General features: G+C 37.4%; 1 protein-coding gene across 7 annotated transcripts in view; it reads left to right on the forward strand.

Annotated features, from left to right (window-relative positions):
* LOC114044126 (DEP domain-containing protein 1B) overlaps positions 1–12,621 on the forward strand; it is a 262,877-nt gene extending 250,256 nt beyond the window's left edge. For all 7 annotated transcript variants that reach the window (XM_027863428.1, XM_027863429.1, XM_027863430.1 and 4 more), the window contains 3 exons: positions 986–1,162; positions 7,980–8,165; positions 11,607–12,621. In XM_027863428.1, the coding sequence (XP_027719229.1) occupies positions 986–1,162; positions 7,980–8,165; positions 11,607–11,768 (525 nt within the window). In that variant the 3' untranslated portion in view covers positions 11,769–12,621. The remainder of the gene's footprint in view (positions 1–985; positions 1,163–7,979; positions 8,166–11,606) is intronic.
* Positions 12,622–12,874: the final 253 nt, after the last annotated feature.

The following is a 12,874-nucleotide window of genomic DNA, read 5'->3' on the forward strand; positions in this document are numbered from 1 at the left end:
ACACACACACACACACACACACACACACACACACACACACACACACAGCTTTAATCAACCATCTGTGCCTTCCCAAGGGACCCAGTAGAGACAAAAGTATCTTAGGAAAGGGGAAGCTCAGGAATAGTACGTTCTTCTGCAAGAACCACTGCATGGGTTGGTACTCAGTATTATAGTAATTCTATCTCCTGGCCCTGCTGGAAGAGAACATTTCATCACCCAATGTGCTTTTTGTAAGCTGCGCACAGTTACATTAAGCAGGGGTTTGCCAAGTGAGAATCCAGAATATATTGCAATGCTTTTACAGAAAATAAAATGAGTGCCCAGAAATGTGACTATTGGGGCACTCAGGCCAGACTAAGCAGTTTTCTCCTAATGTCATAAGGGTGCTCCATCACTTCGCTAATGTCTCTAAAGTGGCTTGAACTATTCATGGAAAACTGCTACATAAATATAGGTCATGGTGATGGTTGTGATTTCTCAGATTTGTTAACAGGCAACTTGAAACCATTTAGGAGAGGGGGCTTTTAAGAACTGCCTTTTATAAGTTCTGTCTTTTATAAGCTGTCTTTTTTTTCTTCTTGAGGAAAATGAAATGCTCATCTCAAGTAAGTTGGAATACGAGGAGCGGCCCCTCTGGTTTTGAAATATGTCTGGCCAAAAGTGTATAGTGTTTGGGGATATGCCTTTTTGTTCATGTTTTTACAGTTTTCATTTTAATTATGAACTTAACAATCATCAACAGACAGAAAAACATTTCAATAGACAAGAACAAAAAATAAAGAACTGTATATGAAACCATCACCTTCTGTTGAAATGTGTATTTTGAGTTATTGTGAATTTGTAAAGTAGACTCAAAATCTTTGAATTGTTTCTTCTGGAACATTCAGTTTTGCTTCATGTACATTAGGTGTCAGGGGTTCAGGCTTGAAGTGACACTTCATCTGTTTTTCCTCTTTACAACCTTCTTTTCTTCCCCTTCCAGATGGTTCAGATGTTTTCACGTTGCATCCTGTGCTCTAAGGAGGAAGTCGATTTGGATGAGCTGTTGGCTGCCAGGCTGGTGACGTTTCTGATGGACAACCACCAGGAGATCTTGCAGGCTCCTTCTTCCTTGCAGAGTGCGATAGAGGACCGAGTAGCCCATCTACGAAGGGTCCAGGTAAAACTAATGAATCATGGTAACAGCTAACATTGATGTGACCCTTTAAGGTTTATCAAATGCTTTATATGTTATTTTGTTTGATCCTCACAATGGCCCTTTGAGACAGATGCTATTATTATCTTAATTTTGCAGATGAGGAAATTGAGGCAGAAAGATCACTTGCCAAAGGTTCCATAGTTAATAAGCATGTGAGGGAGGATTTGACAAGTCTTACTGATTCTAATTCCAGCAGTCTAATAATAATAGCTAGCATTTTTATATGACACCTACTATGTGCCAAACAACCCTAGGAAAGAGGTGCTATTATTATCAATATTTTGCTGCTGAGGAAACTGAGGCAAAGAAAAAATGACTTGCTCAAGATTACACAATTTGTAAGCATCTGAGGTCACATTAGAACTCAGGACTTTCTGACTGCAGGCCTACTACTCTATCCATGACACTCCATAGCTGCCACTGTATATATCCATTATACTATAGATTTGGGAGTCATCCTTGTAAAGTGAGATTTCAGGTGGTGGGACCTGATGAAATCACTAAGAAAGAATATAGAGCTAATTGAAGAGGGACAAAGTTCTGAGGAACACTTACTGTAAGAGGGCATGAGAGGATAATTATCTAGCAAAGGATACTGAGAAAGAGCAATTAATCAATAAGTACTTAATCTGTACCTACTATGTGCCAGGTGCTGGGAATAAACAATAAAAGTCTAGTGAAGTCCAGTCATTTTGGAGGATTTTTTATTCTCCGGTGGGAAGAGAGGGCAGCATTTGAAAGTTTGAAAGATGGGTTTGTTTTAAGGCAAAGAAAATGTCGGAGAGATAGAAAGAGAACTAGGAGAAGGAAGTGTCACAGACGCTAAGGTACAGGAGCTGCTTAGGAGAGAGAGTGGTATCAAAAATTGAAAAATGGTCAAAGAGGATAAGGATTGAGAACAGGCCTTTGGATATAACAAGTAAGGAGTTATTGGTAACTCTGAAAGAGTGGCTTGAGTTGAATGATGGGCTTGGAAGCCAGACTGCAAGAAATAAGTGGGTGGTGGGGTAGTGAAGACAATAGTGTGAATGACTCTTTTGATGAGTTTGGCAGTGAAAATTAGGAATGGGAAATAGGATGGTAGTTTAATGGGACAACAACATCCAGTCAAGGTTTTTAAAAGATGGGGCAGATCTGAGCTTTTTTGTAGTAATCAGAGAAATCTCCATTAGATTAATTTGGAGATGATTGATGACAAGCTCCTGGAGCAAATGAGAAAGGAATGAAGCTCTAGATAGTGGTATAAGGGTTGGTCTTGCAAAGGAGAGAGACCAACTATTACTCAGGCAGTGCAATAAAGGAAGAGAGGATAGGGGAAGAGGTAGTGGGTTTTTGAGGAGAAAAAGGATCTCATGACTGATGGTCTTCTATCTTCTCATTAAAGTAGGAGGCAAGGATATCTACTAAAAGGATGGAAAAGGCTTTGGGAGTTTGAAAAGAGAGGATTTGGTCCTTGGCAAAGGTAATCGAAGAAGAGTAAAAGTTATGCTTTGCATCAGGGAGCATCTAGTTGATCTTAGATAATATACATTTGCAGTGGATCTGAGCATGGTCCTTTGGGGGCTGTTCAGTAGCTCAGGGGGAAGAGCATAGAAGGGCCATGTTTAGGGTGACCCAAACTTGAGGATTAGCAGGGCATAAAGAGTACTCAGTGAGGCCCAGGGGTCAAGGGTAGAAGGCAGTGTATAGCTGAGCTGGTCAACCATAGGATCAAGATTGCAAAGAGAAGAAGTGAGGCCAAAGCAATAGTGATAGAAAGGAAGAAGAACAGATGTTTAATTATTAAAAGAACAAGAAGGGATAGAGGGCTGGGAGACTGTGATGAAGATACAGGATAATGTTACGAAGAGTGAGGATAGTGGGGTATAATCATTAATGTGGATTTTATTGAAGAGGATTTGTAAAGTTTTAGAATGACTGTGGATCAAAATCCAAAGTCAAACAATGTGTAATGTAGAAGTGTTAATCTTTGTAGCTCTCTAAGTACCTAGCATAATATGTTGACTAAGATAGATCCTTAATCAATGTTTGATGCATGCGTGAGTGAATGAATGGATGGATGAATAAATGATTGAATGATGAAATGAGTGCAGGCATACCTCAGAGATATTGTGGATTTGGTTCTAGACCACTGCAATAAAGAATGTTTTGGTTTTTCAGTAATATAAAAGGTATCTTTACACTATACTGTAGTCTATTAAGTATAATAAGTGCAATAGAATTATGTCCAGAAAAACAAGGTACATGTCTTAATTAAAAAGTACTTTATTGCTAAAAAATGCTAACCATTATCTGAGACTTCAGTGAGTTGTAATCTTTTCGCTGGTGGATGATCTTGCCTTGATGTTGATGGCCGCTGAATGATCAAGGTGGCTGCCTAGCTTTCAGTCTATCTCTGCTTTCGACATGCCTTCCTCACTAAGCTTAATCATTTCTAGTTTTTCATATAAAGTGAGGGATGTGAGACTCTTCCTTTCACTTGAACACTTAGAGGCCATTATAGTTTTATTAATTGGCCAAATTTCAATACTGTTGTTTCTCAGGGAATAGAGAGGCCCAGAAGAGAAAGAGAGATAGGGGAAGGACTGGTTGGTGGAACAGTCAGAACACACACAATATTTTTCAATTAAATTTGCCATCTGATATGGGCATGGAAACAATTACAATAGTAACATCAAAGATCACTGATCACAGATCACTGTAACAGATATAATAATAATGAAAAAATTTGAAATATTCTGAGAATTACCAAAATGTAACATAAAGACACGATGTGAGCACATGCTGTTGGAAAAATGGCACCAATAGACTTGCTCAATATAAGGTTGCCACCAACCTTCAATTTGTAAAAAATGCATTATCTGTGAAGTGCAGTAACACAAGACACAGTAAAACAAGGCATGCCTGTATGTTGAGCAGGGGGACAGTAAGGAAAAGAAAATTCATTTTCTTCCACTTAGGTGACAGATGGCAGCAATTGGTTATGTTCAAGTGATGAATAAAGAGTTAGGCTTCTTCCCTTACTAACTAATAGATGTGGGTGGCAGCACAAAGTTTCCACAGTATAGTAATTGCTCTTTCCTATTTGAAGTTCCTTGGTTGTGTACCATCACTGGTAGCTGAGATCTTCATGTTTAAGTACAACTCCTCAAAGTATTGGGTCTATTTTTTTTATTCTGATGGATTTTTTTACTTTAAACCAAACTTAGACACAACCCTTGCAGTACCTAAATAACAAAAAGCAAATTTAAAAACAACCTCACTTACAAATTTTATTCCAGTCATATTATACAAATAGCTTACTCAGTGAGAAGGATATGATTGCTTTCAATAAGTGTTTTATAATGGGCCCCAATATTGGATGAGTTAGCTCATGAGATGCTTCACAGCAATTTTCATTTTCATAGTTACTGTAATAAGCCAGCGCTTGGGAGGATTGTTTTGGTTAATCACCTTTCCGCTTAAAAAAAAATTTAAGAGCTTTGTTTTGTTTTTAAATTCGCTGAGCTTTGTTTATAAATGCTTTTGTAATTTTCTTAGAATTACAGAAGAACTTTAAAAAATTTTGTTAACATAATATGCACTCTCTATCACGGGAAATGAAGCCAAATTAAAGATAGCTGTCTTTTTTCCTTGCCTTTTTTCCTGTATTTGGGTTTGATACTTTGGCTTCCTTGTTACCTACAGTCTTGTTAGTTTTACCAAATTTTCCATAACTGGTTTTGGTGGCCAAAACAAAAGCAGGGTGTGTATATGTGTGTAAAAGACCGCTTGGTTATTTTATTATTATTCTGTTCACGAACACTGCTAACTTTTATCATTAGGTGTGTTCTGTGATTGCTTCTAGGCCAATAAAAAGTCTTTTTCATTTAAATGCTAGATTTTGACTGGTTTCCCATGGTCCTCAGTTACTGCCCAGGACATGCAGCCAAGTGGGCAGATAGGGTTAGCTGTGGGTGTTTCTCTTTGCCATGACAGCTTCCTTTCTTCGCAACACCACAGGGTTCTGTATAAACTTTCAGAAACAATAATAAAGTGTAATCTCCCCACCCCACCCCCATTTTACAAATGAGGAAACTGAAACCCAGGGAGATGAAGTAACTGGTAAAGTGTCACACTGTTTCCTAGCACCGTGACAGCTCCTGATTCCTTGTTCTTTTCATTAGATCTCACTAGTCCTTTTGCATGGTGAATTCTATACTGGATTTATGTTTCCTCCAATGAGTTGATACTACTTAAAATAATTAGTATTTAGCTAACACATTCCATGGTGCTGTTAAACACTCTTCATTATAACTAAGGCCAGGAGTCACCATTCCTGAATTGACAAAAAATGTCCCAGCAGCTCACCTTCTGTATGTACAAATAATTCAACTATCAATCTGAGGACTTGCCATATTCTGTGTCCCAGGCTGGGTGGCACAGATAGAAAAACAAAATGAAAACCAGTTTCTGCCCTCAAGGAGCTTATATTATACTATTGGAGGAAAACAGTGCATATATACACATGCACATACACAAAGAGTAAATACAAATCAGCTGGGGAAGGAGGGAGTAGATAGCATTAACACTTGGGAAGATCAGGAAAGACTTTCTGTGTGTTTTTTTTTAATTTATGGAATAAAACAAACATTTCTATAACAGGATAATAAAAAAGATGATTACATATAAACTGTTAATCTTATCATGACTATTTGCTGTGCCTTTTAAATATATAATAAAGTTATCATGTAAATTTCTTTTTTTTTCCTTTTTTTTCTTCCCCTGCCCTAGAGATGGCTACTATTGGACACACACACACATCTATTTATCAGTTCTTTCTCTGGATGCAGATAGCATCTTCGTATGTCCTTTGTAGTCCATTTGGGTATTTATAATAGTCAAAGTGACTTTTTTTGCACAAAATTGTTCCTAAACAATATTGTTATTGGTACCTGAGCTGTGTTTTTTAAAGAAGCTAGTGATTCTGAGATTTGTAGGTGAGAAGGAGGTACAGTCCAGGCACAGAGGACTACCTATGCAAAAGTGGGAGTTGGAATGTTGTGTATAGGGAATAGTAAGTAGATGAGTTTGATTGGAATATAGGGTGCTTAGAAGGGAATAATGTGAGACCATTAAATAATATTTGTACTATTTTACTCTAGTAACAGCATCATAATGATATTAGTTAATAAACTGGAGATCAGAAAGTTGTCCCTATTGATGATTAATTTAGTTGCAGATAACTTTCATCTTGTGAAGGTTTTGCTGCAGTGTGCACTGAATAAAATCAGGAAGTACTGAATTTTTGAGTACATTTTCTCATTTTCTATAATACAGTGATGTTATCATTTAGTGAAGGGAAAACAGAGTTTAGGTAATTTTTTAAGATTGCATGCCTAAATAATGGCAGAGCAAGGTCTGGAGCTCTAATCTCCCCTCTGTTAGGCCATTGAGGCTTGCTCTCTGAGCATTTAGGACCAGCTGTGTTAAACAAATACAACCAAACCCTTACAAAGTCTCCCTCTTGATTCTGGGAAAGGATCCTGCTAAATTATCCAAGAAATTTCTTCCAGTAAGGCTTAAATTGGCTTGAGAAATGTTGTCCAGAGTCTCGCATTGCAAATGCCCATCTCAATCATTTATATATCTCCCTTCCCTGACTCCCAAGTTAAAATGGAGCCAGCTTTTGGTCCCCATTGCCTAGGGGCCCATCTTCCTAATAGATTTTTAGCTAAGACATCTAATTAACTAATCTTTCCTTGTGTGTTAATGAGTTTTTACAGTATGCCCTTTATTGGCCATCATATTTTCATTTTTAACAGGGGCCTCTTGAAGACAGTTCCTTAAATGAGCTAGAAGAGGGGATGAGTAAGGGAGACAGCATCATGTAGTGGAATGAATTCTGAATTGGGAGTCAGAAGATCTGAGTTCAAATCATAGCTTTTCTAGGCCTCAGCTCATCATCTGCAAAATGAGGGAGTTAGAATTTGGAAAGACTTAAGTTTGATCAGTGCAATAACCAATTACAATTTCAGAGGACAGATCATCAATAAACTCAAGATGCAGACTGAGACATACATGTTTGGACACAGGTGGTACAGGAAATTGTATTGCTTGATTATGCATATTTATTACTTGGGTTTTATTTTTCTTCTTTTTTCCACCCATTTGAGAGTCAGGTGGAATAGAGAGAATTAGAAATGCTTGCAAAATAAGTAAGATACAAAATTTATTTTGGCCATAGTGGGAAGTGACCATTTGCTGAAACTGAACATTGTTTCTTAGAATTTAAGCAAGAATTACATGAAACAAATTGAATTAAGTTCTTCTGAATCAAACTCCAGTTTGAAGCGTTATAGCCCGAGGATAAATTATTTTAAAATGATAGAAACACTTATCTGATCCCCTGGGATTTCAGGAGGGCAGCTAGGTGGCACAGTTTGGATAGAGTGCTGGCCCTGGAGTCAGGAGAACCTGAGTTCAAATCCAGCCTCTGATACTTATTGCCGTGTAACCCTAGGCAAATCACTTGGAAAACTAGGCAAACCCTGTTTACCTGAGTTTTCTTATCTTAAAATGAGCTGGAGAAGGAAATGGCAAACCACTCTAGTACCTTTGCTAAGAAAGTCTCAAATGGAGTCAGAGAGAGTCAGACACCAATCGACAAAATAACAGCAAGGAATTTCAGGATTGATACCTGGTATGATAATTTAGAGATATACAGAACACATTTTCCCAAGCTTTGTGAAGGAGTATTATTATTATTTTTTACCATAACTTTGCTTTTTCCCTTTAGATAAAATACCCAGGAGCAGATACTGATGCAACTTTGTCTGCCCCACCATTTTGTCGTCAGATTAGTCCAGAAGAATTTGAATACCAAAGAGTATGTGGCTCCCAAGAACCCCTGGCAGCATTGTTGGAGGAAATCATCATGGATACCAAACTGTCAGTCAAAGATAAAAAGAAAAAACTGAAACAGGTAAAGAAAAAGGGAGGAACAAAGGACATTTCTAATCCTTTTTTTAAAAACTGATTTTCTTTGTTTTCTTTTCATGATTTTGCTTTATTCTCTGTCTCCTTTGAATTTGATATTCTGAGTCATACTGGTTTTGTTATATGTATTTATTCAGCCCACATACTACAGCTATCATGTTGGTTTGCATAGTTGGAATCAGTTTCCAGGAATTCCCCTGCCTAATGTGGATTTATTTTCTAATACACTCCTCATTCAGAGCTTTATTTTTCTAAGGTTGTGCACTTTGCTCAGGTAGGTGGTAAGAGAAGGGTGAGAAGAGTTTTTGATCAGAGTTCTAAAGGGGGCATCAAATGGAAACAGATGAATCATTTTTTCCTTCCCCTGAATAACAAAATATTTAAGAAAGGGCAAAGTGAAAAGACAAGAAAAACAAATAAACAAAAAAATTCAGTAGTATAGTCCCAGGCTTCATACACATATGCACACAATCCCTTAAGGAAGGGAACAAATCTCTAAAAAACTAAAGCATTTAGGCATGTTCAGAGTAGCAGGTGTGTTGGTATACCCTGGGGTATGGACCTCTATTGACTCTTCCTCTTCCCTTTAGCAGGAGTTCTTAACCTGGGGTCTGTGAACTTGTTTGTTTGTTTTTTAAGGTATTTTTATTTATTTTGTTAAATATTTACCAATTACTTGTAAATTTTTTTGACATTAATTTTTTAAAATTCTGAGTTCTAAATTCATTCCCTCGCACCTGCCCCTCCTCCATCACTTGAGAAGGCAAGCAATATGATATTGATGATACATGTGAAGTCATGCAAAACATATTTCCATATTAGCCATGTTGTAAAAGAAACACACACACACACACACACACAAAGAAAAATAAAAAAAGTTAAAGTATGCTTTCATCTATACTCAGAATTCATCAGTTCTCTCTCTTTATAGGTGGGTAGCATTTTCCATCATGGGTTCTTTGGAATTGTCTTGATCAGAGTAGCTAAGTCTTTCACAGTTGATCATTGTTATAATATCGCTGTTACTGTGTACAATATTCTCATGGTTCTGCTTACATCACTCTACATCTGTTCATATAAGTCTTCCTAGATTTTTATGAAACCATCCTGCTCACTATTCTTATAGCGCAATAGTATTCCATAACAATCCTATACAATAGTGATTCCTCAATTGATGGGTATCCCTTCAATTACTAATCTTTGCCAACCTGAACTTATTTTAAAAAATATTTTAATAACTATACTTCAATAATTAGATTACTTTGTAATCCTATGTATTTTATGTTATGTATCTATAAATATTATCCTGAGAAGGGAGCCCTAGGTTTCACCAGACTACAAATTGGGTCCATAACACAAAAACTCACCTCCCTCAAGGGAAGGGCGAATCACAACGCTCATCCCAGAATGTGTTGGCCTATTGGGCCCATACGTTGTGCACACCTGCGTTCATTCTCCAAGGACAGGAAAACATCTGCATCAGCCGCCTTTGGAAACCTCTCTTCTGAGTTCTAACGTGCCCAGTTACGCTCCCCGTCACACAGCTCCTTGGTGAGATCTCAGATGACCCCTGCCATCGTTGTCTTCCTTCCACTGAGGCTCTGCCCTCTTTCCTGCTCCTCCCACGCTTCTTCTAACTTCTCCTCCACCACACTGCTGCTGTCATAGTCACTGGTACTGCCATTGCTGCTGCTGCTGTTGCTTCTGAGAAGAGTCATCATTCACTGGAATGAAGAGGACTCTGATGTACCTTCAGGCCAATCTACATGTAAATGGATCCTTTCAAAATTTTTTAAATGAATCACCTCAAATTCAATCTTTGTTGAGATTTAGAAGCCATCTTGTGTTTGTTCAGGTGCAAAAAGCCAATTTCCTGTTTTGCCGCAGGTATTACCTCATGTCATCTTTGATATCCTCATACAATGTTAGAAGGACCTTGGAGAGATCAACTGCTCTGAATCCTCATTTTGTATGTAGAATGAAACTGAGCTTTAGAGAGAAAAGTCACTTACCTGAGGCCACACAGCTAGTCAGTGGCAGATGTTTAATTGTTTTTCTGTTAAACATACTAGAGACAATTGGGTGAAGTAGACCGAGCTCTGGATGTGGAGTTAGAAGAAAATGGTTTGAATCCTGGCTCTGATGTCCGCGATTCCTGTAGCAGGGGCAGCTAGGTGGCTCAATGGATAGAGCACCAGCCCTGGAGTCAGGAATATTCATCTTCACGAGTTCAAGTCTGACCTCAGACGCTTACTAGCTGTGGGACCCTGGGCAAGTCACTTAGCCCTGTTTGCCTCAGTTTCTTCATCTGTAAAATGAGCTAGAGAAGGAAATGGCAAACCACTCCAGTATCTTTGCCAAGAGAACCCCAAATAGAGTCACAGACGTGACTGAAAAGACTCAACAACAATAACAACAACAGTCTTGTTCCTTTTGGCAAGTCACTTATTGTCTGTGCCTAATCATCTTCCTTCGCAACTGAGGATTATCATATTTTTACCATCTAGCTCAGGAGACTGTGGCAAAGAAACTGCTTTGTAAATTTGAAAGCACTATAACCATGTGAAATGGATTACTGTAATGACAATAGAGCTTTTCAACTTAAAATAAATTTATTTTGAACAATTTTCTTGTGCTGGCTCAAACTGTTGTTTAAGGGTTGAGTAGGTGTTTTTAGGCTGGTTTTGTTTTTTTTTTTTTTAAAGCGGAACCAAACTTAAAATAGTGATTGGAGACATTAAGAAGTTCTGAAACATGCATAGTTTTACAGGTTACAGCAGTAGCATTCAGTTCTTCAAGCTTTATTCTACAGTCATATAGTGTGAAGGATCAAGGAGAAAAAGCGTTGAAAAGGTTTAAGCATTTCTTAAGAACTGTGTAGCAGAGTGAACTTCTGTTCTGGGCTCAGGTTGCTGTGTTTGGGAGTTGCTGGAAAGGAGCTTTGAAACAGGGAAGTACAGAAACTCTAATTTGGGACCGCTTATTTTCAGTACCACATAACTTTGTAGCAATTAAGCAAGTCATTTCCAAACCAAAGTAGTAAAATGTCTTTGGAGATTGGAAAACCAAAGGAGGAGGTTTTTCTGACATTTGGGTCTATTTTTTGGAAACTCCAGCAGCTCTAGAGTTAGGAAAATGAATAGAAATGGAATTTTATTTTAAAAATACACCTGGACAGAATTAAAATTGAATATGTGCTTGTGAAAGGGGAATCCAAAAGATGTTTAAAAAATAGATTTATGACAGAAATGGGATTGGGTGTGAACTGTTTTCAGTCTTTTCCATATTTTTATCCTGTTCTTTTGACAAAGCCATAAATCACTTTTTAAAATAGTACTTGCAAAGTATGGATGACAATAGTAAAGCACTCAATGTAAATTCTACTGATCTAATTTTCATTGGATCTTACTATCTGATTTTTTTTAAGTTTCAGAAATCCTATCCTGAAGTCTACCAGGAGCGATTTCCCACACCAGAGAGTGAAGCACTGGTGTTTCCAGAAAAATCAAAACTGAAACCACAACTGCTGATGTGGGCACTGAAAAAGCCTTTTCAGCCTTTTCAAAGAACTAGAAGTTTTCGGATGTAACTCGTTCTGAAATCATTAGTGATCTCTTTTTTAAGTGTGTGGATTTGGAAGAGAGGGAAACACATGCATTTTGACTACTGAAATAATTAAAAAACAGGTTATCTGATTTAAAAAAATAATGTTGAGCCATTATCAGTATTTTTATAAGCCTTGATTTCTATTTTTTATGTACAACTATTTTCAAAATTATAGGCCAAGTGTTGTGTAGGAGGATGAAAATGGAAATTTTAAGAATGAGGTGTTTTAGTTCTCTTTAGTCACTTCTTTTAAATGTTATTTTCTTCAGTGAATTGTGTATAAGTGTGAGTGTGTATGTGTGTTTTGTGTGTGGGTGTGTAAAAGTTATTAGCTCTTGAGATACTTATAAACAAACTTGAAAAAGTGATTGTATGTACTTGAATGAGAACAAAACCCTAGGTACTGTTACTATGCTGTTACTGCCTCTACAACTAGGTATGATTTCTACTGTGTAAATTCTGTGACTTTTCTTAACTGTACAAAGGTTCTTTAGGCCCTGTGCTGGTCCTTAGTTCCTTTACTCTTGATGTATTGGAAATCAAGATGGATTTCAATAAACTAGCTCCCCCCATGACATATCATTCAGTATTTGTAAGTCTGCCTAGAATGGCCGAATTTGGAATCTGGCCAAAGATGGAAGGCAAGACAAGATAAACTGCACCAGGTGCTCTCAGCCCTGTAATTCCTCATCAAAATCTTTACTGTTTTTCTATGAAAAACACAAATGGGAGAAGGGCAATGAAACTGAGTCCTTTCACAAGTGCATTTTTCCAAGCCAACACAAATTTTTTTGAAAGGGTATGGATGTATATATGTCTAAGTGAATAAGTAAATAAAATGCATTTTTTCCTGTGGAGTTGTTATGCCTTCTTTTATATATACATGCACTTCTGTTACAGCTTGTTACCAGAGGTCTCACTGTCCAAAGTGTTAATCACCATTGTCTATATCGCTGCATATACTTGTTTGTTTATGTAATGAAGAAGTTGGAGCTGGATTCCAGTATAACAGCTAGTGTAATGGCTAATATTTACATAGCTTACTATATGCTAAGCATTGTGAGAAGTGCTTTATAAGCACTTCATTTG

This window comes from Vombatus ursinus, unplaced genomic scaffold, assembly GCF_900497805.2.
Source record: "Vombatus ursinus unplaced genomic scaffold, bare-nosed wombat genome assembly UNPS02014772.1, whole genome shotgun sequence".
Classification (NCBI taxonomy): Eukaryota; Metazoa; Chordata; class Mammalia; order Diprotodontia; family Vombatidae; genus Vombatus; species Vombatus ursinus.